The 27657-nt window shown below is 39.1% G+C and overlaps 1 protein-coding gene across 3 annotated transcripts in view; it reads left to right on the plus strand.

Moving 5' to 3' along the window:
• Positions 1–27657, plus strand: part of ARMC2 (armadillo repeat containing 2) — a 127589-nt gene that overhangs the window by 93754 nt on the left and 6178 nt on the right. For 2 of the 3 annotated variants that reach the window (XM_045499218.1, XM_045499220.1), the window contains 5 exons: positions 1291–1413; positions 1722–1835; positions 4395–4527; positions 5061–5221; positions 11733–14774. In XM_045499218.1, coding sequence (XP_045355174.1) covers positions 1291–1413; positions 1722–1835; positions 4395–4527; positions 5061–5221; positions 11733–11890 — 689 coding nt within the window. In that variant the 3' untranslated portion in view covers positions 11891–14774. Of the gene's footprint in view, positions 1–1290; positions 1414–1721; positions 1836–4394; positions 4528–5060; positions 5222–11732; positions 14775–27657 lie in introns of those variants that run through there. The other variant, XM_045499219.1, reaches the window with a different exon arrangement.

Consider the following 27657-nt stretch of genomic DNA (forward strand, 5'->3'; position numbering starts at 1 on the left):
CTACGTGCTAGGAATGCAACAGTGACTAAAACAGATACATCCCTAGTCTTGTGGAGCTTCCATTTTAGTCCTAGAAGACAAACATTAAACACTGAACAGGTCAGGTGATTATATGTGCTATGGAGAAGATAACAGTAGGGTAAGGGGAGGGGTGCTTGGGAGATTCGGTTGAGTGTCCGACTTTGGCTCAGGTCATGATCTCACAGTTCGTGTGTTCGAGCCCCCTGTCTGGCTCTGTGCTGACAGCTCGGAGCCTGGGGCCTGTTTCGGATTCTGTGTCTCCCTCTCTCTGGCCCTCCCCCACTCATGCTCTGTCTGTCTCTCTCAAAAATAAATAAACATTAAACAATTTTTTAAAAAGTAAGGTAAGGGGAAGAGAATAATGGATGCTATTTTATATAGGGTGATTAAGGAATGTGTGCTCAATAAGGTGATGTCTGAGCAACAACCTGGAGGATGTGAGGAGTAAACCAAGTGGATAACTGGAAACAGAGTATATTCTAGACAGAGGGAGTAGCAGCAATACAAAGGTTCAGTCAGGATCATGTTGATATGTTAAAAAAAAAAGGGGTGGGGGGCAGGAAGACCAGTGTGGTTGGCACTGGGGACCTGGGGGCTAGAACGTCAAATGAGGCCAGAGACGTCAAGATTAGGGCTGCCCAGGTAGGGCCTGATGCTCACGTAAGACAAGTGACCTTAGCTGACTTACTATTCAAGGATCATCATGTTAAGGATGGACTCAGGGAGGAAGCTGGAAGAAGAGTAGCTAGTTAAGAGGTGAGGGATGGGCTAGGTGGTACTAGAGGAGGTGAGAAGTGATCAGAGTCTGCGTGTTTGGAGGGCAGCACTAATAGGAGTTATGGATAGAGTTTGCCCCCAGGATCGTTCTGTTGCGAGGTGGAAGTGTGGGGAACAGACTTGCAGGGTGGAGCCCCCAGAGAGCTCAGGAACACGGCAAACCATTGGGGGCGAGAGAAGCTCAGCTTGCTGGTGTGTTGGCACCTCCACTTTACTACAAACACAGGGCCTAGATCAGCCCAATTTGTCCAGACCCCCTGGCTGGAGGGACCGAGCTTAGAGTGTTCTAAAACCTGGCCAGGAGTGGTCCTCTGCTTTGGATGCACTTCCACGCAGGAAGCGTCCTGGGAAATAAAGCAGCAAAGAGTGCCCTTGCACAGACCTTGCCTGGGACAGTGGCTTGTCCCTGGGGCTACTCTTGCTGCAGTTAGGATGTCATTGTTTCTGCCCCTGCAATGAGCCTTTGATACCCTTTTCCTTACTGTGTTTCAGAATACAAGTCAATTGAGGATTGCGAGGAGCTGGTGATCAATACTACAGCCACAATCAACAACTTATCTTACTACCAAGTGAAGAATTCCATAATTCAAGACAAAAAGCTATATATTGCTGAATGTAAGGTTCAGTGTTGGGTTTGGGTGGATGAATATTTAACATTTTGATTCTATTTGCTAAACGCAGACCTGGTGGCATTCCTATTTTCCGATTTCTGGTACAGATATCGAAGAGCCTCGTTCAATTCTAAGAAATTGGAATATGGGGAAAAGTTAGTGTCCAAGTTCTTGCTAAAGTCTCTTATAGTTTGTGTTTTATTATTGCTTTAAGATTTTGAGTTATCAGTATTTAGTATAATACTGGAGCCTAATAGCCTTTAAATTAAAACTTAAATTCACTGGTTTTATTTCTCTGGTCCCCAAACCCAGTGCTCATAAAGCTTCTTGTGAGTAATAACATGGATGGAATCCTTGAAGCTGTGCGTGTTTTTGGAAATCTCTCCCAGGACCATGACATCTGTGATTTCATTGTGCAGAAAAATGGTGAGTTAATGATACTCCGTGTTCATCAGCATGTACTTCTTGCCAATAAACAGCTAAGCAGTTCTAGAGCTTGGGTCATGACAATGTGATGCTTGTTTCTGCTCTGGGATGCGTAGTGCTTGACATGCCGTTCCATGCATGTGGAAGGCTCTCCACTCAATATGCCAGGATAGATCTGGCCAGTGTTCTCAGGGTTCCCCTCTCCCTTGCGCATGGTCTTCCGAGTTCTGAGATGGTGTGTGTGTGTGTGTGTGTGTGTGTGTGTGTGTGTGTGTAAGGGAAACAATCTATAGTCATTATTACTGTCCATGAGAATGGACTCAGTTGACATTCTCCTTCACGTACTAGAATGTCCATTACAGCCCTACTTGTAATAGCAACAAATGGAAAAAACCTAAGTCTGCATACATCACGATATGTTCATGCAACAAAAAGTTCTACATCAATTAAAATAAATGAACTAGAGATTCGTGGATCAACATTGATCAGCCTCAAACATAATATAGGAGCAAAACAGCTAGTGATTGGAGGGTATATACAGAATAATGCCATTAATATAGGTTTTAGAACATGCATAACGATCTTGAGTATTGTTTATGTAATGTATAGTAATGATGTAAAGGTACAAATGACATGTGGAAATTGTAAACTCCACACTTAAGACAGAAGTCACCGTTGGAAGGGAAGGCATGCCCAAAGATATGAAATTGGATCTGTAACATTTTTTTTTTAAGTTTATTTTTTTTATTTTGAGGTCGGGAGGGGCAGAGAAAAGGAGATAGAGAATCCAAAGCAGGCTCTGTGCTGTCATCCAGGGCTCAATTCCAAGAACCATGAGAGTATGACCTGAGGCGAAATCAAGAGTTGGTCACTTGGGGCACCTGGGTGGCTCAGTCAGTAAAGCGTCTCTTGATTTTGGCTCAGGTCATGATCTCACGGGTTTGTGGAATCGAGCCCCTAGTCCAACTCTGTGCTGACAGCATGGAGCCTGCTTGGGATTCTCTCTGTCCCTCTCTCTCTCTGCCCTTCCCTCCACTCATGTTTTCCCTCTCTCTAAATAAATAAATAAACTTAAAAAAAAAAAAGTCCAGGGGTGCCTGGGTGTCTCAGTCAGTTAGGCTTTGGCTTTGGCTCAGGTCATGATCTTGCAGTTTGTGAGTTCGAGCCCTGTGTCAGGCTCTGTACTGACAGCTCAGAACCTGGAGCCTGCTTCAGATTCTGTGTTTCCCTCTCTCTCTACCCCTCCCCCACTCACACTCTGCCTCTCTCTCTCTTAAAAATAAATAAACATTAAAAAAATTTAAAGAAAAAAAAAGTCGAATGCTAAACTGACTGAGCCACCCAGGCACCCCTGTAACATTTTATTTCTTAAGCCGGGTGGCAGGTACACAAGATAACCACCTCTATACATCTCAAATATTTCATGTAATACCTAAAACTTCCTAATTATCCATGGTAGCAAATTTAGGTAATACAGATATTAAGGGGAAAAAGCAGCAGCAGCAAACAGTCACCCATAATCTCACTCCCCCAGAGATAACTGTTAACATTTTGGTGCATTCTTTAGACTCTTAAACACACACATGTATGTGTCTGACCCATCAATGGGACCAAAGTCAGAACAAGATGGCCACCTCTTAGGTGATAGGGTGGAGGCAGAACACACTTTATCCAGCCTCCCCCAATCTTTTGCCCAGCCCCTTCTGGGGGTATAAGAAACCAGGATAGATGGTTCCATTTCCTAGGTGTAAAGGAAAATCGTTCCTAGAGGTGGGAAGCCTGTCTTGCCCTGAGCTGCCCCCTACCCTGGAAGTCCTGCCTTGCTACAGGCCAGTTTCCAGCCATCTGAGCAGTTCTTTTACACGCCCTGGAAGACTTTAGAGATCTCAACAGGAGCCTACTCCCCCGCCCCGCCCCGGGGTTCTGTATTTAATTTTTTTTTTAATGTTTATTTATTTTTTTTGAGAGAGAGAGAGAGAGAGAGAGAGGACCAGTGGTGAGAGGGGCAGAGAGAGAATGGGACAGAGGATCTGAAGCAGGCTCTGCGCTGACAGCCCTCTGCAGGGCTCGACTTACGAACCACAAGATCATGGCTTGAGCCCGAGGCAGATGGTTAACTGACTGAGCTACCCAGGCACCCCCAGGGGTTGTGTATTTAAAGAAAATTGCTGCAAAGGTTCAAAGGGGCCCTTGAGAAGAATCAGATGTTAGAGATGAATGTCACCTGTGTGGTTGGAATTTGTGATTTTTTTTTTTTTCCCCCCTTTCTACTGGAAGGGACTATACCATTGCCCTGGGGAGGGAGCTGCTGCCTGGGTCAGATGCAGCACTGCTGGGGGACCAAGGACTTGGGGGATGGGGAGCAAGTTCTAGATGCAGTGGATGTTGGCAAACCCACAGCTGGGCATGAGTAAAGCCTTAGGTAGAATGGATTGAGTCCCCTAGCAGAGTTTCCGGTTTTTCGAGCCACTCCCCATTTCCCCCTTTGCCATTTATAATCTAAGGTACAGCTGGGAACCCTGAGCCTTATTGGTCCACATTTGTTCTCTGTCCTCCCAGTACACAAGTTCATGATTGCACTGCTCGATGCTAAGCATCAGGATATTTGCTTTTCTGCCTGTGGCGTTCTCCTAAACCTCACTGTGGATAAAAGCAAACGTGTCATCCTAAAAGAAGGAGGTGGCATTAAAAAGTAAGTTTCAAGGCATGGAGTCCTGACTCTCAGATGTCAGAGGGAATGGTTTCCCATGGAGCTTGGGCCTCTCTCATCACTCTTCTGGGGTGGAGGTATTTCAGCATTTGGAACTGCCAAGCTACGGGCTGAAGAGGAAATTTAGGTGCCACTGGACTCTTAAAACAGTTCAGAAGTAGGTTATTGCTACTTAGTAGCTACTTAAATTTATACCTGTGAAATGTTAAAAAATAAGCACTGAATTACATATAATACATATTAGATAATACAGGATGGTCGTCATTATGCTAAAAATACAAAAATTAAAGAGATTCTGACCAATAACTTTTCTTTTTAAGTTTATTTATTTTGAGAGAGACAGAGACAGCTCGAGTGGGGGAGGGGCAGTGAGAGAGGGAGAGAGAGAAAATCCCAAGCCAAGTTATGCACCGTGAGATCATGACCTGAGCCGAAACTGAGAGTTGGACGCTTAGGTGACTGAGCCACTCAGGCTCCCCCCTAACAACTTCTTAATTTGACTTTTATTGACTTAGGTTGGTGGATTGTTTAAGACATTTTGGTCCTACCGATTGGCAGCTGGCCTGCTTGGTTTGCAAAACTTTATGGAACTTCAGTGAAAATATCACCAACGCTTCATCATGTTTTGGAGATGAAGACACCAACACATTGTTAGTCCTGCTACCATCATTTTTAGGTAAGACTCCAGACTGTGAGTCTGTGAGTTTTATCAGAATAGGAGAAATGTTCTTTTCTGTGACCAGCATGGGTAAAGATTGGTATGTGTTTGAGTAGCTGTGTAAATTTGGAAATATCTGAAAAGAGGCAGAATGTTATTTACAATGGGGACACAAGGACTCCAACTCACTGGATTCTGTCATGGTTTTTTTCTGTGGCTTTTCTCATTTTTTTCTTTTCTGAATTTTTTTATAAACTGCCTAAATACCAGATGTGAGCATAAATTATTGGTGTTGTTTAAAAATATATAACATTGGAATTGATAAAATATGGCTAAAAGTTACTCTCAAGTCATGGTTTTAATGGATCTATACATTTTAATTAGCAACTATGTTATGTGGAGGAGGGTCTGTGAAATTATTTGACATTGCAGTGGGGTTCAGACCATTGAAAGGGAAGAAATCACTGATACAAATCAAAGGAAAGGATAGTTTCTTATGTTAAAAAAAAAGTTTTTTTTAGGAGAATTTTTTTCATTCTGGGTTAGGTCTAAAAACAATGATTTAAATAAGTGAATGTTTTCAATAATCCTTTTTCTCAAAATGGAGACCATGTCTGTACCATTGCCCAGCCACCGTGTTGCATCTGCAAGGCCATGTGGAAGCTCTCAGTGTGGCTCAGAAGCTGTGGATTCCAATGCTGGTGTTTTCTTGTGGTGTGATTTGACCAGAGAATTTCAGGACCTGTCTTTTCATCTCTGAGATGGGGACATGATAACCCTAGCCCTGCTCTGGGGAGTAGTGAGGATCAAATAAGCATCTGAGTGCATAATGGAAAGACCACAGGGCCCATAGCACACCGTTCTGAGTTTAAGCCCTTGCTTTTGTCACATATAAACTTTTAATGTTGGGCTTAACCTCCCTGAATTTATATTTTTTCATCTCTAAGCTAGGGACCATTGATGGCCACTCTGTGGAGTTGTTAGAATATAAAGGAGGAGACATTGTACAGAGAGCCTGATAGAGTACCTGACACACAACAGTCCTCAAAACAGGGCTGTGAAAGTGCTTTGTAAATGCTAAGTGTTGTAACAATGTTATTAAACAGGAACTCAGAACCAGAAGTTACTTGAAAGAATCAGGATTGCTAGATGGATGTGAAATTTGCTCTTTTCAGGTAAATATAATTTTGTGGGTGTAGGAGTAAGAAAAAAAAAATGAACATGATTTTAAATCACTGAGGTTCACAGTCTGCTCTGGTAACACTGAGCTTTCTCAGGTTGCCAGGAGCAGAAGTCTGTGCTCAACTTGCCTTAATTCAGTTCTCAAGTGGGGCAGAACATTGGAATTGGGTGTGGAATTTAAAAAACACACACTCTTGTCCTGGCCCCATCCCCAGGCATGCTGATTGAGGAACTCCAGGGTGAGGCCAATTGTCTGTGTTTTTTTTTTCAACGTTCCACAGGTGAGTTTGCTATGCAGCCAGGCTTGAGAACCCCTACCTGCTCAGTGAAGGAGTTTCAGGGAAGAAGGAAGCCAGGAAATAAGCACATTGCCCAAAGCCTGCTGGAGGGGCATTCAGGACCTAGAAGGTCGTTCCAGATGAAACCAGAGTCCCTGAGTGACCCCTTCAGTGGCAGGCCATCATCTGCTCCACCCTGCTTGAGACTCAACTCTGCTCGGTCTCTGCTGTGATGCAAAAAGTCCCTAGAGGCTCCTGCTTGGTCAGGGCTTCAACTCTCTCGAGGCTTCTTAGTGCTGCCCTCAGCATGTGTCTCCTCTGTTGTTGGCACGTCTTTCTATGTGTCTCCTGTTTGGGGAAGAGGTGTGGTTGGTATCCTGAATCACTCCCTTGGGGTGTAGGGCTTTCAGGGCTAAGGCAGCAGCTGCCTGTACCACAGCCTACCTGTGGCTTCCTTCCCTGGCACATAGGTCCAGAGCGGTCAACCATAAATAACAAAATGGTGGGGACATGTTACATATGGGCCCCTTTGAATTTTTTTTTAATTAAAAAAAATTTGTTTTGAAGTTTATTCATTTTTGAGAGAGACAGAGTGCAAGTGGGGGAGGGGCAGAGAGACAGGGAGACACAGACTTCGCTCCAGGCTCCCAGCTGTCAGCACAGAGCCCGATGTGGGGCTCTAACTCACGAACCATGAGATCATGACCTGAGCCGAAATCAGGTGCTTAACTGACCGAGTAACCCAGGTGCCTCACATAAGGGCCCCCCTTAAACCCCGTGTGGGCACGGGCAGCTTCTCAGCAGAATGCAGTACCCGGCAGGCACTTCATTCTAGTAGCCCCTCCCTCAGGCTTCCCTTAGAACCAGGGCAGGCTTCTCCTTGTGCTTCCCCAACCTCTGAGCCTTTGCATGTGCCTATCCCAGCCAGGTGCTGCCCGTCCCTGCAGACCCTTCTCACACAGCTTTTCAAGCCCACAGTGTAGTCATAGGAAATCTGTACTTCTTAAATAGCAATCGCGAACTGTGTAACTTCTCCTGTGTTATTGTTTTGTAACTTTTATCTTGTTTCCCCACTCCAACTGAACCACTTTAGGGAAATGATATTGCCTCATATGAAGTAGGTCCTTGATAAATGCCTGTAGATTGGCTTTCTTTCTTTCTTTCTTTCTCTCAAGTTTTTTTTATTTTGTGAGTGAGAGAGAAGGAGAGAGCATGAGCAGGGGAGGGGCAGAGAGAGCAGGCGAGAGAGAATTCCGAGCAGGCTCTGTTCTGTCAGTACAGAGCCGGAGGCGGGGCTCGGTCCCAGGAGCCATAAGATCATGACTTGAGCCAAGATCAAGAGTCAGATGTTTAACAGACTGAGCCACCCAGGTGCTCTGATTGACTAACTTTGTAAATCCTCACCCAAACCCATGGGAGGGAACTGTGGTGTGGAGAGCAAAAATAAACACATTTGATCAGGGAGCCACAGTGTGTCAGGGATTTCTCACGTGATCACTGGGCCCTCCTTACAAATTCTAAGGACTGAGCTTTTTCCTGGTGTTTGCCTGTGCGGTGCCAGCCTCAGACCCTTACCTCTGACAGGGCTGTAGTATGTCTGACCAGCCAGGACGCAGCAATTAGTATGGATAGGTGAGTGAGAGTGTACTGGAATTCCAGTTGTTTCACACAGATAGCTAAAAAGCTGGTCATTTTGAAAACAGAATGAGCTGTTAAATCATAAAGCCCACATTGAAGTGTGCACTGCTTTTAGAAATAACAACAAGGCAATTGATACAGTAATAGAAGTTAGCCAACTTTTTTTTTTTTTTTTTTTTTTTTTTATGGGTGACTGAGGAAAGACAAAAAAAGGAGAAAGTAAGGGTCCTTAACATGGTTGGGACATTGGGACGTTGATGTTCTTTTTGGAAAGTAGCTTAAAAAGAAAATTGTCTGAAACGTCCTGATGTATTGCAGTCACTTCTTATAAACTCATCAGTAGTGTGTTTATCTTGATGTTTATCTTAAGTGATGTACACAAGTCTGGCACACTGTTCTACCGTGAGCTTCTCTCAGGAGAGCTGGTAACTGGTGATCAGTGTGTGCAGTTTACTAACACAAAGAACACAGGTTATTTTATGTTCATCGTAACATATGTTCAACTTAGCACCTAGGCTGTGAGACAAGGGGTAGAGTGAGGCCTGGTGTTCAAGTTAAAGGATCACATTAAAGGGGCTCCTGGCTGGCTCAGTCAGTGGAGCATCCGACTCTTGATCTCAGGGTTGTGAGTTCAAGCCCCATGTTTTAAGTAGAGATTACTTAAAAATGTTTTTCTAAAAAAATTAGAAGAGAATAAAGGATGACATTAACAAGTCCACACTGAAGAGCATGGACTGTGAGGACTGGGCCTTATAATAGGAAAGTAATCCAACCTTCTTAGAGCTACCTGATGCTGAACAGAAAACTGGGAGATAGTGAAGTAAGAGAAGCGTTAATTGATGCTGCAGGATACTTAAACTACAACAGAAATCGTGATGTAATGATCACTGAGGAATTTATTGTTTTGGGTTCTTTACTCCTTTCTATACCTTTCTAAAACTTTCCTTTAAATTCTAGTATTAGAAGTATGCTGTTCACACAGAAAGCTTAAGAACGATTGGTTATCAAAATCAGTGCTTTCCATCCTGTGTCCAACATCTTTAAAAAAATGAGGTGGTAGCAAAGAAAGAAAATATCAGAATATATTACATGCAGTAAGACTAAGTATTCTATTGTGAAATGGTTGTTAATTGTAAATAAATATGTAAGTCATAATGTACAGTCCTGACGTATGTATCTTTTAGGTCAGTCAAGAGTTTGAAAATCATAGATATAAATTGTTCTTGAATTTGCCTCTGCTATTGTTTTTAAAAAAAAATTTTTTTTTAATGTTTATTTTTGATGGAGAGAGAGAGCATGAGTGGGGGAGGGGCAGAGAGAGAGGGAGACACAGAATCCAAAGCAGGGTCCAGGCTCTGAGCTGTCAGCACAGAGCCCAATGAAGGGTTTGAACTCGAGAACAGCAAGATCATGACCTGAGCCAAAGTCAGACGCTCAACTGACTGAGCCACCCAGGCGCCCCCTCTGCTATTCTTTACTGCAAAGACTACACATTCCAAAATATAATATCTAGTGTAGTAGGGCACTTTCTTATGTATTTGCTGTATTTACTTTCAAACTTCAGACTGCTTTTTGCTTTTACTTGTAGCTGTTGGGCCACTTTTGTTTCCTTGTCTAAACCAATTTACAATTAATAGGGTTCGAGTGTGGATTAACTAATCATAGGCCAGACCTCAAGAAAAGTAACACAGTCTTGACATTAGATTGAAAAAAGCTCTAAAACACCCAAATAGAGATTTGCTAAATCCACTAAATCCAACTAAAACCTGTGCAGAGGAAGGAACTGCCAAGTGCCTGGGCAGCCGGCAGCCCTAAGCCTCTTTGGAAAGAAGGGCATTAAATAAGAGAATTCATCGTCTGACATGAGTTTGTGCTCAGAAAACCTGGAAAAGAGTGAGCAGGAAGAGGATCGAGAAATCTCTCAGGCTTCTCATGTCTGGAAGTAGCTCAATATTGGCTTTGAAGGCCCAGAAGGCCGTCGGCATTCTCCTCCCCTCGAGGCCCTGGTTAGCTTGTGGGTGGGGAGGTCCAGGTTTGCCTACAGGAGCTGGGAGTGCCTCAAAGGGAGTGCCTTGCTGAAGTGTTTGTGTCTGTCCAGAACTTATCTCTGAGCCGCACGGCTGTCCTCTTGGTTGGAGGAGAGGTGGGGGAGGTCCAAACTGGGATTGCAGGCTGCCTTATCTTACTCAGGGTACTGACACTAACACCAACAGTGCCAAGGTACAAAGGATATATGAAGATACACAGTGCAGACAATTTGATGTAAACAGTAATGAAGCATTTGATAATGGGATTTTAATTGGCCCTATTAAAAAGTTTGCAAGTTACGTAAATAGCAATATTTGTGGTCATTTTAGGGCTTGGTGGTTACCACTTACCATGTCTGCCTCAGCCACAGACCTAGGAAGTGGGAGAGCCAGTCTTCTGACCGGCAGGCCAATCCATTTTCCTAAAATCCTTCACATACGGGGTGTGAGGCCCAATATAAACAAGCAAAATATTGGCACAGAACGCTTAGTGGCCGTTTATCTTCCTATTTGGGTTGGATAGACTTTCAGTGTTTACAGAATTCAGAGTGCCCTTGGAATAAGAAGCAAAATAAGGTTGTAATTTTTTTTTTTTTTTACTAGTGCTTTTCTACATTATACGTGGACTCACTTGGGATTCTAATACTACTTCACTACTTCAGATTCTCAAAGTCTCCCACTTTTCACTGTTATTGGTGAGAGCATAGGGGCCTTTACAAAGAAGTACACTGAGGCTGCTTTAAAGCCAGCAAAACTGATTTTCAAATCAAGTGTCAAATTCCACTGTGTTACTTTCCGAAAAGATTTCCTGACTCCTTTTAGATCTGTCAACCACTGAAGTAATTCACTTTTCTAATGTGCAGATAAGGAATATCTATTAATATTTTGTTTCTCCTGAGAAACTGTGATCTGACTTTTGGATGTGGGTATAAACACTTGGGGATTAGTTGAAGTAAGAGCTCCACTTAATCCAGGATTTTTTTTTTTTTTTCTTTTGAGAAGATTATTGTCCTTTTTATAGTGAAGAACTACTTCTATACTTTTTTTTTTTTAATTTTTAAATTTATTTATTTATTTTGAAAGAGAGAGCGAGTGGGGGACGGCAAGAGGGAGAGCATGAATCTTCAGCAGGCTCCACAACCAGTGTGGAGCCCAACTCTGGGCTCGATCTCACAAACCGGAATGTCATGATCTGAGCCGAAATCAAGAGTTGGGCGCTGGACCACGCAGGTGCCCCAAGAATTACTCCTATAAAAAACAAATGTAACCCCCAAATCATATCTGTGTTATATTGAGATTAGAGATGACCCAGGATGAATTTAACTTATGCCATCAAAATTTAAACTTTAACCAGTAGGATTACATGCCAAAATAATTGCTGTAATTTTAATTTTTTGGGTGCAGATGAAGAACTAGCACTGGATGGCAGTTTTGATCAAGACCTAAAAAACTATCACAAACTCCAGTGGGAAACAGAATTCAAACCTGTGGCCCAGCAGCTCCTGAACCGAATTCAGAGTCATCATACCTTCCTGGAACCACTGCCTATTCCTTCTTTCTAACATGATGTAGATTAACAACAGAACCAAGAAGTCAGGTCTCCTTCATTCTTACGGAGTGGTAACATGCATGAACATTTGTTTTTCAGTATGGACAAATAGTGAAAGTTTTTCAGATACTGATTTTAGTGAGTAGTCTAAGTATCTTAGAAGAAATAGGCATTTCTTCTCGTTAGGTAGGTATTATGGAAAAATGAATATAAATGTGCTCTCTGCTATGAGAAATGTAAGATGAAAATATATTCACAGTTTTTCAAAGTACATGACTTCTTCTTCTATTCTGTATTAAATACTTCGGTTCCAGTCTTAAAATCTGGATTTAACAACTTTGGAATTTAAGTGTTTGTCAGTTCAGTAAGTGAACCGTGCAATGAAGACTCCTAGATTTTGTATCTGGGCAGAACGGTGATCAACACTGTGAGGACCACATCACTACATAACCGTCTGTACTAATTCTTTGTCCTCTAATAATAATTTTCTGGTCAGGTACCAGTATTTTTCTTGTTTTCATGTTAAGAGCGGAAGTAAGCAGAAAAATTTAGAGACACCTGTTTTGGGCAATCTACTCTATTAAATAAGTAAAATAGATGAAAAAGGGAGTATTTTACCTCTTTCTTTTCATTTGAAATAAAATGACTAGACCACACAGTCCTTCTAGTTGTAACTCTCTGTGATTAGGGAGGTGATAGAACATCCTCAAAAGGGTATAAGCTTAGGTAAATGGCAGATCTCAGCTTGAATCCTAGCTATCTCCTGTGTGGACCTTGGGCAAGCAACTTAATTTCTTTAACGTCAACTGTAAAATGGGAATAGTAAAATAGGAATGTTTTATTCTAGTGCAGTTTGGGAAAATAACAAAAACATTAAATGGGCAAGTTGCCTAGCATAGTGTCTGATGTGTAAGTAGGTGCTCAATAAATTATAGCATGGTGATGGTAATTTTTTAGTTTACTATTCTTTGCAGGGTAAGTTTGGCCTTTGGAAAAATGATAAAAACCAAAGAAATTGAGATGATTATTCTATATTAGCCAAATGAAGATTTGGAAATAAAAGCAGATGCACTACTCTGCTTGGAGAAAAGCTGTTATGAATGGCTCATCTCTCACCCTACAAAATACCAAGACTAATGGGAAGAGGGCATGTACTCCAAACTGGATGGGCTCTCAAAGACCATTAGAATATAATATCTAAATTTTCAGGAATAAATAGACTTTCCAAGGGCCCTTCTAGTCTGGGCCTAGTCTCTGACAAGGGCTCAGCAAAATCCCCTAGGGACACTTATTGTATACCTTATTGTATAGTCTGAGGGGCTGATCTCTCAAAACTATTTAAGGGTCTAAGTCTTTTTTTGTTTTTTTTGTTTTTTTTTTAATCCATAGCAGGCCATATATTCTACTTTCACTGAAAAAGATCAAACTATTTCTCCCCCCAAAACAGCCCCCTCAGTATTTATAACTAATATAATAACTCATGGTGGAATGCCATTATTCCTATTCTCCATATAAACTCTTCACCCTCACACTCATGTGCAAGCTGGACCTTTTGGAACCACCTATCTGCCTTCCCCTTCGCTTTTTAAAAATATTTTTTTAGGGATCTCTACACTGTACATGAAGCTCAAAATCACAGCCCTGAGATCAAGAGTCACATGCTCTACTGACTGAGCCAGGCACCCTTGTTTTTTGTTTTGTTTTTTTTTTTTTAAGTGATTAAAAAAACACATAAAATTTACCATACTATTTTTAAGTGTACAGTTTAGTAGTGTTAGGTATATTCACATTGCTCTGCAACAGAGCTCTAGAACTTTTTCGTCTTGCAAAACTAAAACTATATTCATTAAAAAAAAAAATCCCCATTTCCTCTTCCCCCCAGCTCCTAGCAACCACCCTTCTACTTTCTGTTTCTATGAATTTGATTAGATACCTCACATAAGTGGAATCATATGATACTTGTCTTTTTGTACTGGCTTATTTAACTTAGCATAATGTCCTCAAAGTTGATTCTTGTTGAAGTATGTGACAGGATGTTCTTCCTTTTTAAAGCTGAATAATATTTCCTTGTATGTATATGCCACATTTTGTTTATCCAGTCATCCATCAGTGGACATTTGGGTTGCTTGTACCTCATAGCTATTGTGAATAATTCTGCTGTGAACATGGTGTGTAAATAGCTCTTTGAGATCCTCCTCCTTTCAACTCTTTTGGGTATATACCCAGAAGTGGAATTACTGGATCGTATAGTAGTTCTATTTTTAATTTGGGAGGAATATCTATAATGTTTTCCATTGAGGTTCCACCATTTTACATTACCACCAATGGTGCACAAAGGTTCAAATTTCTTCATATCTTTGCCAATGCTTGTGATTTGTTTTTTATAGTAATCATCATAATGGGTGTAAAGTGATAATGTCATTGTGGTTTTTATTTGCATTTCTCTAATAGTCAGTGATGTTGAGTGTATTTTCATCTGTTTGTTGACTGTTTATATATCATTCCTGGATTAATGTCCATTCAAGTCCTTTGCCCATTTTTTAGTCGGTCTGTTTGGGTTTTTTGTTGTTGAGTTGAAGGAGTTCTTTATATATTCTGGCTATTAATCCCTTATCAAGTATATGATTTGCAAATATTTTCTCTCCTTCCATAGGTTGTCTTTTCACTGTTGATTGTGCCTTTTGATGCACAGAAGTTTTTTGTTTGTTTTTATGTATGCCTGTCATGGGGCTCAAACTCATGACCCCAAAATTAAGAGTCACATGTTCTACTGACTGAACAAGCCAGGTGCCCCATTGATACACAGAAGTTTTTAAGTTTGATGTAGTTCCATTGGTCTATTGTTTCTTTTGCCTTTGCTTTTGGTGTTATATCCAATAAATCATTGACAAACCCAATGTCCTGAAGCTTTTTCCCTATGTTTTCTCCTAGGAGTTTTATAGTTCTTATATGTTGGTATTTAATACATTTAATTAATTTTTGTGTATGGTATAAAGTAAGGGTCCAACTTCATTCTCTTGCATGTGGATATCTAGTTTTCTGAGCACCATTTATTAAAGTGATTGTCTTTTCCTCACTGAACAGTCCTGGCACGCTTGTGCTTAATTTGACCATACACATGAGGGTTTATTTCTGGGCTCTCTGTTCTATTCCATTGCTCTGTATGTCTGTCTTTATGTCAGTACCACACTGCTTTGATTACTATAGCTTTGTAATGTATTTTTAAATCAGGACATGTGAGACCTCCAACTTTTTTTTTTTTAATGGAAGTATAGTTGACCTACAATATTATATTAGCTTCATGTGTACAACATAATGATTCAACAATTATTTACATTACAAAATGCTCACCAAAATAAATGTAGTTACCATCTGTCATCATACAAAGTTATTAATAACATCATTGACTATATTACCTATGTTGTACTTTTCATCCCCATAAGTTCTTTATAACTGGAGGTTTGTACCTCTTAATCCCTTTTACCTACCTTGCCCATACTCCCATGTCCTCATCTCTGGCAGTTGCCAGATTGTTCTCTGTATTTATTAGTCTGTTTCTGTTTTTTATTTGCTTGTTCACTTGTTTTTTAGATTCCACATATAAGTGAAATCATACAGTATTTGTCTTTCTCTGTCTGATTTATTTCACTTAGCGTAATACCCTTTAGGTCCATCCATGTTGCTGCAAATAGCAAGATATTTTTTTTTACTGTCCACTAATATTCCATTGTGTATATATACCACATCTTCTTTATTCATCTATCAGTGGATGCTTAGGTTGCTTCCATAACTTGGCTACTGTAAACAATGCTGCAATAAACATAGGGGTGCATATATCTTTTCAAATTAATGTTTTCTTTTTGAGTAAATACCCAGTAGTGGAATTACTTGATTGTATGACATTTCTATTTTTATTTTTTTAAGGAACCTCCATACTGCTTTACATAGTGACTGCACCAATTTACATTCCCAAAAGTGCATGAGGGTCCCCTTTTCTCCCCATCTTTGCCAACACTTGTTAGTTCTCGTCCTTTTGATAATAGCCATTCTGTGTGGTATGAGGTGTTATCTCATTGTTTTGATTTAGATTTTCCTGATTAGTGGTGTTGAGGATCTTTCATGTGTCTGTTGGCCATTTGTATGTCTTTGGAAAGATGTCTGTTCAGGTCCTCTGCCCATTATTAAATCAGATTCTTTGTGTTTTGTTTTTTGTTTGTTTGGTGTTGAGTTGTAGGAGTTCTTTATATATTTTGGATATTAACCCCTTACTGGACATAGCATTTGCAAGTGTCTTGCCCAATCAGTATGTTGTTTTGTGTTCATGGTTTCCTTCACTGTGCAAAAGATTTTTAGTTTGATAAAGTCCAACAGTTTATTTTTGCTTTTGTTTCCCTTGCCTAAAGATACCAATCCAGAAAAATATTACTAAGACTGACATCCATGAGTTTACTGCCTATATTTTCTTTTAGGAGTTTTATGGTTTCAGATTTTACATTTAGGTCTTTAATCCATTTTGAGTTTATTTTTGTGTATGGTGTAAGAAAGTGGTCCAGTTTTATTCTTTTGCATGTAGCTGTCCAGTTTTCACAACACCATTTATTGAAGAGACTGTCTTTTCCCCACTGTATATTCTTGCCTCCTTTGTCATGGGTTAATTGACCATATAAGTGTGGGTTTATTTCTGGGCTCTCTATTCTGTTCTGTTAGGATCTAAGTGTCTGTTTTTGTGCCAGTTCCACATTGTTTTGATTACTTTGTAGTGTAGTTTGAATCTGAGGTTGTGATACCTCTAGCTTTGTTCTTCTGAAGATTGATTTGGCTATTTGGGATCTTTTGTGGTTCCACAGAAATTTTAAGATTTTTTTCTTCTAGTTCTGTGAAAAATAATATTGTTATTTTGATAGAAATTGCATTGAATCTGTAGATTGCTTTGGTAATGTGGACATTCTAATATCCTTCCAGTTCATGAGCATGGTATGTCTTTCTATTTATTTGTACTGTCTTAAGTTTTTTTCATTAACATCTTATAGTTTTCAAGGTACATATCTTTCACCTAGGTATTTTATTCTTTTTGATGCAATTGTAAATAGGATTGTTTCTTAATTTCTCTTTCTGCTATTTTGTTATTAGTGTATAGCATTGCAACAGATTTCTGCATATTAATTTTGTATCTTGCAACTTTACTGAACTCATTTATTAGTTATATTAGGTTTTTGGTGAAGTCTTTAGGCTTTTCTATATATGGTATCATATCCTCTGAAAATAGTGATAGTTTTACTTTTTCCTTACCAATTTGGGTGCCTTTTATTTGTTGTCTGATTGCTGTGGCTAGAGACCTCCAGTACTATATTGAATGAAAGTGATGAAAGTGAACATCTTTGTCTTGTTCCTAGTCTTGGAGGAAAAGGTTTCAATTTTTCACCATTGAGTATGTTAGCTGTGGGTTTGTCATATATGGCTTTTAATATCTTGAGGGATGTTCCCTCTACACCCTCTTTGTTGAGCGTTTTTAATCATGAACAGGTGTTGAATTTTGTCAAATGCTTTTTATGCAGCTATTGAGATGATTGTATATATATTTTTTTATCGTTCATTTTGTTAATATGGTGTGTCATGTTGACTCATTTGCAGATATTGAATATCCTTGCATCCCTGAAATAAATTCCACTTGATGGTGATAAGTGAGACTTTATAAATGTATTTTTGAATTCAGTTTGCCAAAATTTTGCTGAGGATATTTGCATTCATGTTCATCAGGGATATTGGTCTGTAATTTTATTTTTTTTGTAGTGTCTTTGTCTGGTTTTGGTATAAGGAAGGGTAATGCTGGCCTTATAGAATGAATCTGGAAGCATTCTTGTATTTTTTTTTTTTTGGAATAGTTTAAGGTATTAGCTCATCTTTAAATGTTTGGTAGAATTCACCTGTGAAGCCATCTGGTCCTGGACTTTTTTGTTGTTGTTGGGAGTTGTTTGATTACTGACTCAATTTTGTTGCTAGTAATCAGTCTCTTCAAATTTTCTGTTTCTTCCTGATTTAGTCTTGGAGTATTGTGTTTCCAGGATTTATCCATTTCCACTAGTTTGTCCAATTTGTTGGCATATAGTTTTGCATAGTAGCCTCTAATTATCCTTTGTCTATCTATGGTGTCAGTTCTCCTCTTTTATTTCTAATTTTATTCTTGAGTCCTCTCTTTTTTTCTTGATGAGTCTGGCTAAAGGTTTATCTTTTCAAAGAACCAGCGTTTAGTTTAATTGATTTGTTTTTAAGTCTATACTTATTTCCACTCTGATCTTTTTATTTTTTTCTTCCTTCTATTAACTGTGGGATTTGTTCTTTTTCTGATTCCTTTAGGTGTGAAGTTATATTGCTTATTTAAAGTTTTTCTTGTTCCCTGAGGTAGACCTGAATTGCTATAAACTTCCTTCTTAGAAATGCTTTTGCTGTATCCCAAAAGATTTTGAACCATCGTTTCCCATTTTCATTTGTTCCAGGTATTTTTTTTATTTCCTTTTTCATTTCTTCATTGACTCATTGGATGTTTAGTAGCAGGTTTAGCCTCCACTTATTTGTGTTTCTTCTAGTTTTTTTTTCTTGTAATTGATTTCTAGTTTCATACTGTTATGTATAGAAAACATGCTTGATAGGTTTTTAATGTTAAATTTACTGAAACTTGTTTTGTGGCCTAACATGTGATCTATCCTGGAGAATGTTCCATGTGCACTTGAAAAGAAGTGTATTCTGCTTTGTTTGGATGGAATGTTCTGTATGTATCTGTTAAGTTCACCTGCTCTGTGTCATTCAAAGCCACTGTTTCCTTATTGACTTTTCTGTCTGGATGATCTATCTCTTGATGTAAGCAGGACATTAAAGTCTTCTACTGTCATTGTTTTGCTGTCAATTTCTTTATGTCTGTTGTATTCGTTTTACATATTTATGTGCTCCTATGTAGGCGTGCATAGATATTTATAATTGTTACATCTTGTTAGATTGATCCCTTCATCATTTTGTAATGCCCTTCTTTGTGTTTTGTTACAGTTTTTGTTTCTAAAGTCTATTTTGATATATAAGCATTGCTCCCCCTGCTTGTTTTCCACTTCAATTTCATGGAATATCTTTCTCTATCCCTTTACTTTCAGTTTCTATGTGTCCTTAGGTGTGAAATGAGTCTCTTGTAGGCAACATATAAGTGGATTTTCTTTTTTTTTTAATCCATTCAGTCCTTTGATTGGAGTATTTAGCTCATTTAATTATTGGTAAGTATGTACCTGTTGCTATGTTGTTAATTGTTTTCTGGTTTTTATAGTTCTCTGTTCCTTTTTTCTTCTCTTATACTTGTCTCTTGTAATTTGATGACTTTCTTTAGTGTTATGGTTGGATTCCTTTCTCTTTATTATTTGTGTATCTATTATAGGCTTTTAGTTTGTGGTTATCATGAGGTTCATATTTACCATCCTAGATATATAGCAGTCTATATTAAGTTGATGGTTGCTGAAGTTCAAACACATTTTATTTTTTATTTTATTTAATTTATTTTTAAACATTCATTTTTGAGAGAAGAGTGCAAGCAGGGGTGGGGCAGAGAGAGAGAGGGAGACACAGAATCTGAAGCAGGCTCTAAGCTCTGAACTATCAGCACAGAGCCTGATGTGGGGATCAAACCCACAAACCATGAGATCATGACCCGAGCTGAAGTTGGATGCCCAACCAACTGAGCCACCCAGGTGCCCCAGTTCAAACACATTTTAAAAGCACTACATTGGGGCGCCTGGGTGGCTCAGTCGGTTAAGCAGCCGACTTCAGCTCAGGTCATGATCTCGCGGTCCATGAGTTCGAGCCCTGCGTCGGGCTCTGTGCTGACAGCTCAGAGCCTGGAGCCTGTTTCGGATTCTGTTTCTCCCTCTCTCTGACCCTCCCCTGTTCATGCTCTGTCTCTCTCTCTCTCTCTCAAAAATAAATAAACGTTAAAAAAATATATATATAAAATAAATAAATAAAAGAACTACATTTTTACCCCATGCACATTTTACCCCATGTGTGTATATGATATCATGTTTTACATATTTTTATTTCATGTATCCTTAACTAATTTTTATAGATATAATTGTACAACTTTTTCTTTTCACCTATATACTAGTTTTATGTGATTGATCTATATCTTTATATGTTTGCTTTTACTGGTGAATTTTTTTCTTCCATAATTTTCTAACTTCTAGGTATGACCTTTTCATTTCCATTTAAATGTGCCCTTCTGGGGTGCTTCAGTGGCTCAGTTTGTTGACCATCTGACTTCAGCTCAGGTCACGATCTCACGGTTCATGGGTTTGAGCCTTGCATGGGGCTCTGTGCTGACAGCTCAGAGCCTGGAGCCTACTTCAGAGTCTGTGTCTCCCTCTCTCTCTCTGCCCCTACCCTGCGCACACTGTGTGTCTCTCTCTCAAAGATAAATAAACATTAAAAACAAAATCAAAATAAAATTTAAAAATATTAAGATGTCCTTTTAACATTTCTTCTAATGTTTAGTGGTGATGAACTCTGACTTTTGTCTGGGAAACTCTATCTCTCCTTCAATTCTGAATGATAACCTCGCCAGGTGGAGTATTCTTGGCTGTAGGATTTTTTCCTCTCAGCACTGACTATATCATGCCACTCACTCCTTTCTGGCCTGCCGAGTTTCTGTTGAAAATCCAGCTGATAGCCTTATGGGATTTCCCTTATAACTATTTTCTTTTCTCTTGCTGCTTTTAAGATTCTCTCCTTATCTTTAATTTTTGACATTTTAATTTTTATATGTCCTGGTATGGACCTCCTTGGGTTCAACTTTTTTGAGGTGCTCTGTGATTCTTAGACTTGGACGTCTGCCTCCTTCCTCATGTTGGGGAAGTTTTCAGCTATTATTTCTTCAAACAAGTTTTCTGTTCCTTTATTTCCTCTCTTCTCCTTCTGGGATCCCTATAATGCAAATGTTATTATTTTTGATGTTGTTGCAGAGTTCCCTTAGCATGTCCTCATTTAAAAAAATTTTTTCTTCTTGCTGTTCAGCACGGATGCTTTCCATTACTCTGTCTTCCAGATCACTGATCCGTTCTTCTCTATCCTTTAATCTGTTGATTTCCTCTAGGGTATTTTTCATTTCAGTTATTATATTCTTCAGTTCTGATTGGTTCTTTTTTTAATATTTTCTATCTCCTTGTTGAAGTTCTCACTGAGTTCATCTACTCTTGTCTTAAATCTGTTAAGTATCTTTATGACCATTCCTTTGATTTCTTTATCAGATAGATTGCTTACCTCCATTTTGCTTAGTTCTTTTTCTGAGCTTTTTGTCTTATTCTTTTACTTAGAACATATTCGTCGGTGTCCTCATTTTGTCTAACTCTCTGTGTTTGTTTCTGTGTATTAGGTAGGTTAGCTACATCTCCTGGTCTTGAAAAGAGTGACCTTATGTAGACAGTGAGTGTCCTGTGGGGCACAGTAGCACAATCCTCCCTGGTCACCAGAAGCAGGTGCTCTTGGGTGTCCCCTGTGTGGGCTGCATGTGCCCTCCCATTATGACACAACTGCCGTGTGCACACTGGTGGGCAGGGTTGGTTCCTGGGGTGGGTGACTATAATGACTGGCATAACTATTACAGGTGCACTGGTGGACAGACCTCCCCCCACCAGACTGACTGGCTGCAATGACTGGCATGACCATTGTGAGCATGTTGGTGGGTGAGGCTCTCCAATTTCTTAGGGAAGGATTTGCTTTGGAAGGGTACCAGTCTTGCCAGGGCTGCCTACGGGGTTTGGTGGGGCACTAGTGACTCTGGGGGGATACTGGTCCCAACTCAGGTGTGGTGGGACAGGAGCCAATTTCGGAGGGGTGCCTACTTGAGGTAGGTCCTTAGAGAAACTCCAGGGCACCATGAGCAGTGTTAGCAAGGTAGATGGAAAACAATAGAACTGGCTCCTCCCAGCTTCTGGCCAGCTAGGCTGAAGGTAGGCAAGAAAAATGGTGCCAATTTGCATTTCTGTTCCTGGAGAAAGCTCCTATGTATGCCTGCCTCTCTGGCACATACCATAAAATTAGTTAATCTCCTTCATGTATAATCCAAGCAATTTTAAACTGCTGTTTTTGTGCTGGGTTTTAGAAAGAGTGATATAGCACTGGCCCTTTAAGAGCCAAGTCTCTGTTTCCTATAGCCTTCCAGCTCTCCTGGAGTTAAGCCTCACTGATTTTCAAATCCATTTGTTATGAGTGCTTGTTTCCTTAGTGCAAGTCTTCAGGGCCGGGATGTCCAGTGTGGGGCTTAGTCTTTTTACTCTTCAGGGAGGACAACTGCACCTGTGATATCCCTCCTGCTAGGGATGGCTGTCTTGGAGGTTTCATTCCTGACCACGTCTCTTCTCCTACCTTTCTCACTGTGGTTTCTTCTTTATATGTTTAAGTGTCACAGATGTATTCTGCCATTCTTCAGGTTGTTTTGAGGGTGAGTTGCATTATATGTAGCTATTGCCATGATATGTCCACGGGAGGAGGTAAGCTCAAGACCCCTTCATTCTGCCATCTTCCTGGAATAAACCTACTTTGTTCTTTCTCAAGAGTGTTTTGGCTTTTGGGGGTCTTCTGAGACTTCATATGAATTTTAGGATGGATTTCTCTATTCTTGCAAAAAATGGCATTTTTGAAAAGATTACATTAAATCTGTAGATTTAACAATATCCTGAAGTCTTTCAATCCAAGAACACAAGATGTCTTTCCACTTATTTGTGTCTTCTTTAATTTCTCACAGAAGTTTATTGTAGTTTTCCATGTACAAATCTTTCATCTTGGTGAAACTTCTATTTATTCTTTTCGATGCTATTGTAATGGAACTGTTTTCTTAATTTCCTTTTCAGATTGTTCATTTTTAGTGTATAAAAATGCAACGGATTTTTGTGTGTTGATTTTGTATCTTGCAACTTTGCTGAATTTACTAGTTCTAATAGGTGTGTGTGTGTGTGTGTGTTTGTGTGTGTGTGTGATCTCTAGGGTTTTCTGCATATAAGATCATGTCACTTACAAACAGATAATTTGACTCTTCCTTTCCAATTTGAATACTGTTTCTTTTTCTTAACTAATGGTCCTGGCTAGGACTTTGAAAACAATGTTGAATAGAAGTGGTGAAAGTAGGGATCCTTGTCGTATTCCTGATCTTATAAGAAAAGTTTCAGTCTTTTCATTGAATGTGATGTTAGTTATAGGCCTTTCACATATGGGCTTTATTATATTCAGATAGTTTCCTACTAATTCTACTTTGTTGACTGTTTTTAATCATGAAACGGTGTTAAATTTGTCAAATGCTTTTTCTGAATTAAGATAATCTTTTTTTTTTTTTTTTTTGGTCCTTCCTTCATTCTGTTAATGTGGTGGATTGCATTGATCATTTGTTGTATGTTGAACCATCTTTGCATTCCAGGAATAAATCCTATTTCACACTTTTGATGTGCTGTTGAATTTTTTTTGCTAGTATTTTGTTCAGGATTTTTGCATCAGTATTCATCAGGGATATTGGTCTATAGTTCTCTGTAATGTCTTTTTTTTTTTTTAATTCCAGTTAGTTAACATACAATTTTATATTAGTTTCAGGTGTACATAGCGATTCAGCATTTCTATACATCACCCAGTTCTCATCAAGGAAGTGCACTCCTTAATCCCCATCACCTATTTAACTCATCTGCCTACCCATCTCCCTTCTGGTTTGTTCTCTATAATTAAGAGTCTGTTTCTTTTCTTTCTTTTTTTTTTAATTTAATTTTTTATTTTTTTAAATATACATCCAAATTAGTTAGCATGTAGTGCAACAATGATTTCAGGAGTAGATTCCTTAGTGCCCCTTACCCATTTAGCCCATCCCCCCTCCCACAACTCCTCCAGTAACCCTCAGTTTGTTCTCCATATTTGTGAGTCTCTTCTGTTTTGTCCCCCTCCCTGTTTTTATATTATTTTTGTTTCCCTTCCCTTATGTTCATCTGTTTTGTCTCTTGAAGTCCTCATATGAATGAAGTCATATGATTTTTGTCTTTCTTTGACTAATTTCACTTAGCAGAATACCCTCCAGTTCCATCCACATAGTTGCAAATGGCAAGATTTCATTCTTTTTGATTGCCAAGTAATACTCCATTGTGTGTGTGTGTGTGTGTGTGTGTGTGTGTGTGTGTGTGTGTATACACACATACCACTTCTTTATCCATTCATCCATTGATGGACATTTGGGCTCTTTCCATACTTTGGCTATTGTTGATAGTGCTGCTATAAACATGGGGGTGCATATGTCTCTTCAAAACAGCACACCTGTATCACCTGAATAAATGCCTACTAGTGCAATTGCTGAGTTGTAAGTAGTTCTATTTTTAATTTTCTGAGGAACCTCCATACTGTTTTCCAGAGTGGTTGCAGCAGCTTGCATTCCCACCAACAATGCAAGAGATCCTCTTTCTCCGCACCCTCACCAACATCTGTTGTTACCTGAGTTGTTAATGTTAGCCATTCTGACTGGTGTAAGGTGGTATCTCATTGTGGTTTTGATTTGTATTTCCCTGATGATGAGTGATGTTGAGCAGTTTTTCATGTCGGTTGGCCATCTGGATGTCTTCTTTGGAGAAGTGTCTGTTCATGTCTTTTGCCCATTTCTTCACTGGATTATTTGTTTTTTGGGTGTTGAGTTTGATAAGTTCTTTATAGATTTTAGATACTAACCCTTTATCTGATATGTCATTTGCAAATATCTTCTCCCATTCTGTCAGTTGCCTTTTAGTTTTGCTGATTGTTTCCTTCACTGTGCAGAAGCCTTTTATTTTGATGAGGTTCCAATAGTTCATTTTTGCTTTTGTTTCCCTTGCCTCTGGAGACATGTTGAGTAAGAAGTGGCTGTGGTCAAGGCCAAAGAGGTTTTTGCCTGCTTTCTCCTCGAGGATTTTGATGGCTTCCTGTCTTACTTTTAGATCTTTCATTAATTTTAAGCTTATTTTTGTGTATGGTGTAAGAAAGTGGTCCAGGTTCATTCTTCTGCATGTCGCTGTCCAGTTTTCCCAGCACCACTTGCTGAAGAGACTGTCTTTATTCCATTGGATAGTCTTTCCTGCTTTGTCAAAGATTAACTGGCCATATATTTGTGGGTCCATTTCTGGGTTCTCTATTCTATTCCATTGATCTAAGTGTCTGTTCTTATGCCAGTACCATACTGTCTTGATGATTACAGCTTTGTAGTATAGCTTGAAGTCCGGGATTGTGATGCCTCCTGCTTTGGTTTTCTTTTTCAAGATTGCTTTGGCTAGTCGGGGTATTTTCTGGTTCCATACAAATTTTAGGATTGTTTGTTCTAGCTCTGTGAAGAATGATGGTGTTATTTTGATAGGGATTGCATTGAATATGTAGATTGCTTTGGGTAGTATCAACATTTTAACAATATTCTTCCTATCCAGGAGCATGGAATTTTTTTCTTTTTTTTTTTTTTTTTTTTTTTTTTTTTTGGTGTGTGTGTGTGTGTCTTCTTCAATTATTTCATAAGCTTTCTAGTTTTCAGTGTATAGATTTTTCACCTCTTTGGTTAGATTTATTCCTAGGTATTTTATGGGTTTTGGTGCAACTGTAAATGGGATCAATTCCTTGATTTCTCTTTCTATCGCTTCATTGTTGGTGTATAGGAATGCAACCGATTTCTGTGCATTGATTTTATATCCTGCAACTTTGCTGAATTCATGAATCAATTATAGCAGTGTTTTGGTGGAATCTTTTGGGTTTTCCATATAGAGTATCATGTCATCTGCGAAGAGTGAAAGTTTGACCTCCTCCTGGCCGATTTGGATGCCTTTTGTATCTTTGTGTTGTCTGATTGCAGAGGCTAAGACTTCCAATACTATGTTGAATAACAGTGGTGAGAGTGGACATCCCTGTCTTATTCCTGACCTTAGGGGGAAAGCTCTCAGTTTTTCCCCATGGAGGATGATATTAGCGGTGGGTCTTTCATATATGGCTTTTTTTGATCTTCCTTACTGGTTATTGGTCTGTTCAAATTTTCTATTTCTTCCTGTTTCAGTTTTGGTAGTGTATATGTTTCTAGGAATTTGTCCATTTCTTCCAGATTGCCCATTTTATTGGCATATAATTGCTCATAAGGAGTCTGTTTCTTGATTTGTCTCTCTCTCTCTCTCTCACTTTTTCTCTTTGCTTGTTTCATTTCTTAAATTCCATATGAGTGAAATCATATTTTTCTTTCTGTGAACTGACTTATTGCACTCAGCATTATACTCTCTAGCTCCATCCATGTTGATGCAAATGTCAAGATTTCATTCTTTTTAATGGCCGAGTAATATTACATTGTGTGTGTGTGTGTGTGTGTGTGTGTGTGTAATGTGTATGTATATATATATATGTATATGTATATGTGTATATACATATATATGTACACACACACACACACACACACACCACATCTTTATCCACTCATCAGCCAATGGACATTTGGGCTTTTTCCCTAATTTGGCTATTATAAATAATGCTGCTATAAATATAGCGGTGCATGTATCCCTTTGAATTAGTGTTTTTGTATTCTTGGGGTAAATACCCAGGAGTATGATTTCTGGATTGTAGGGTAGTTATATTTTTAACTTCTTGAGAAGACTCCATACTGTTTCCTCGAGTGACTGCACCAGCTTGCATTCCCCCCGACAGTGTAAGAGTGTTCTCCTTTCTCTACATCCTCACCAACACCTGTTATTTTTTTTATGTTGTTGATTTTAACTATTCTGACAGATGTGAGGTGATATCTCTTTGTAGTTTTGATCCATTTCCCTGATGATAAGTGATGATGAGCACTTCTTCATGTGGCCATCTGGATGTCTTTGGAGAACTATCTGTTCATGTTTTCTGCCTATTTTTAAGTAGGATTATTTGTTTTCTGGGTGTTGAGTTGTATAAGTACTTTATATATTTTGGATACTAACCCTTTATCAGATATGTCATTTGCAAATGTATTTTCCCATTCTGTAGTTTGCCTTTTAGTTTTGTTGATTGTTACCTTTGCTGTGCAGAAGCTTTTTATTTTGATATAATCCCAATAGTTTATTTTTGCTTTTGTTTCCCTTGCCTCAGGAGATGTACCAAAAAGAAGTTGCTACATCTAATGTCAAAGAAGTTACTACCTGTGTTCTTTCTCTAGGATTTTAATGGTTTCCTGTCTCACATTTAGGTCTTTAATCCATTTTGAATTTATTTTTGTGTATGGTGTAAGAAAGTGGTTCAGTGTCATTCTTTTGCATGTTGCTGTACAGTTTTTCCAACACCATTTGTTGAAGAGACCACCTTTTTCCCATTGGATATTCTTTCCTGCTTTGTTGAAGATTTAATTGACCATATAATTGTGGGTTTATTTCTGGATTTTCTGGCCTGTTCCATTGATCTATTTGTCTGTTTTTGTGCACTGTATTTGCCACCAGCTTTGCTCTTCTTTTTCAAGATTGCTTTGGCTATTTGCGGTATTTTGTGGTTCCATACAAATTTTAGGATTGTTTGTTCTAGTACTATAAAAATGCTGTTAGTATTTTGATAGGGATTACATTAAATCTGTAGATTACTTTGGGTAGTATAGACATTTTAACAATACTTAACAATATAGATATTTTAACAATATTCTTCCAATCCATGAGCATGGAATGTCTCTCCATTTCTTTGTGTTATGTTCAATTTCTTTAATTAGTGTTTTATGGTTTGTGGAGTACAAGTCTTTCACCTCTTTGTTTAGATTTATTCCTAGGTATCTTA

This window comes from Leopardus geoffroyi, chromosome B2 (assembly GCF_018350155.1).
Source record: "Leopardus geoffroyi isolate Oge1 chromosome B2, O.geoffroyi_Oge1_pat1.0, whole genome shotgun sequence".
In the NCBI taxonomy this organism is placed as follows: domain Eukaryota; kingdom Metazoa; phylum Chordata; class Mammalia; order Carnivora; family Felidae; genus Leopardus; species Leopardus geoffroyi.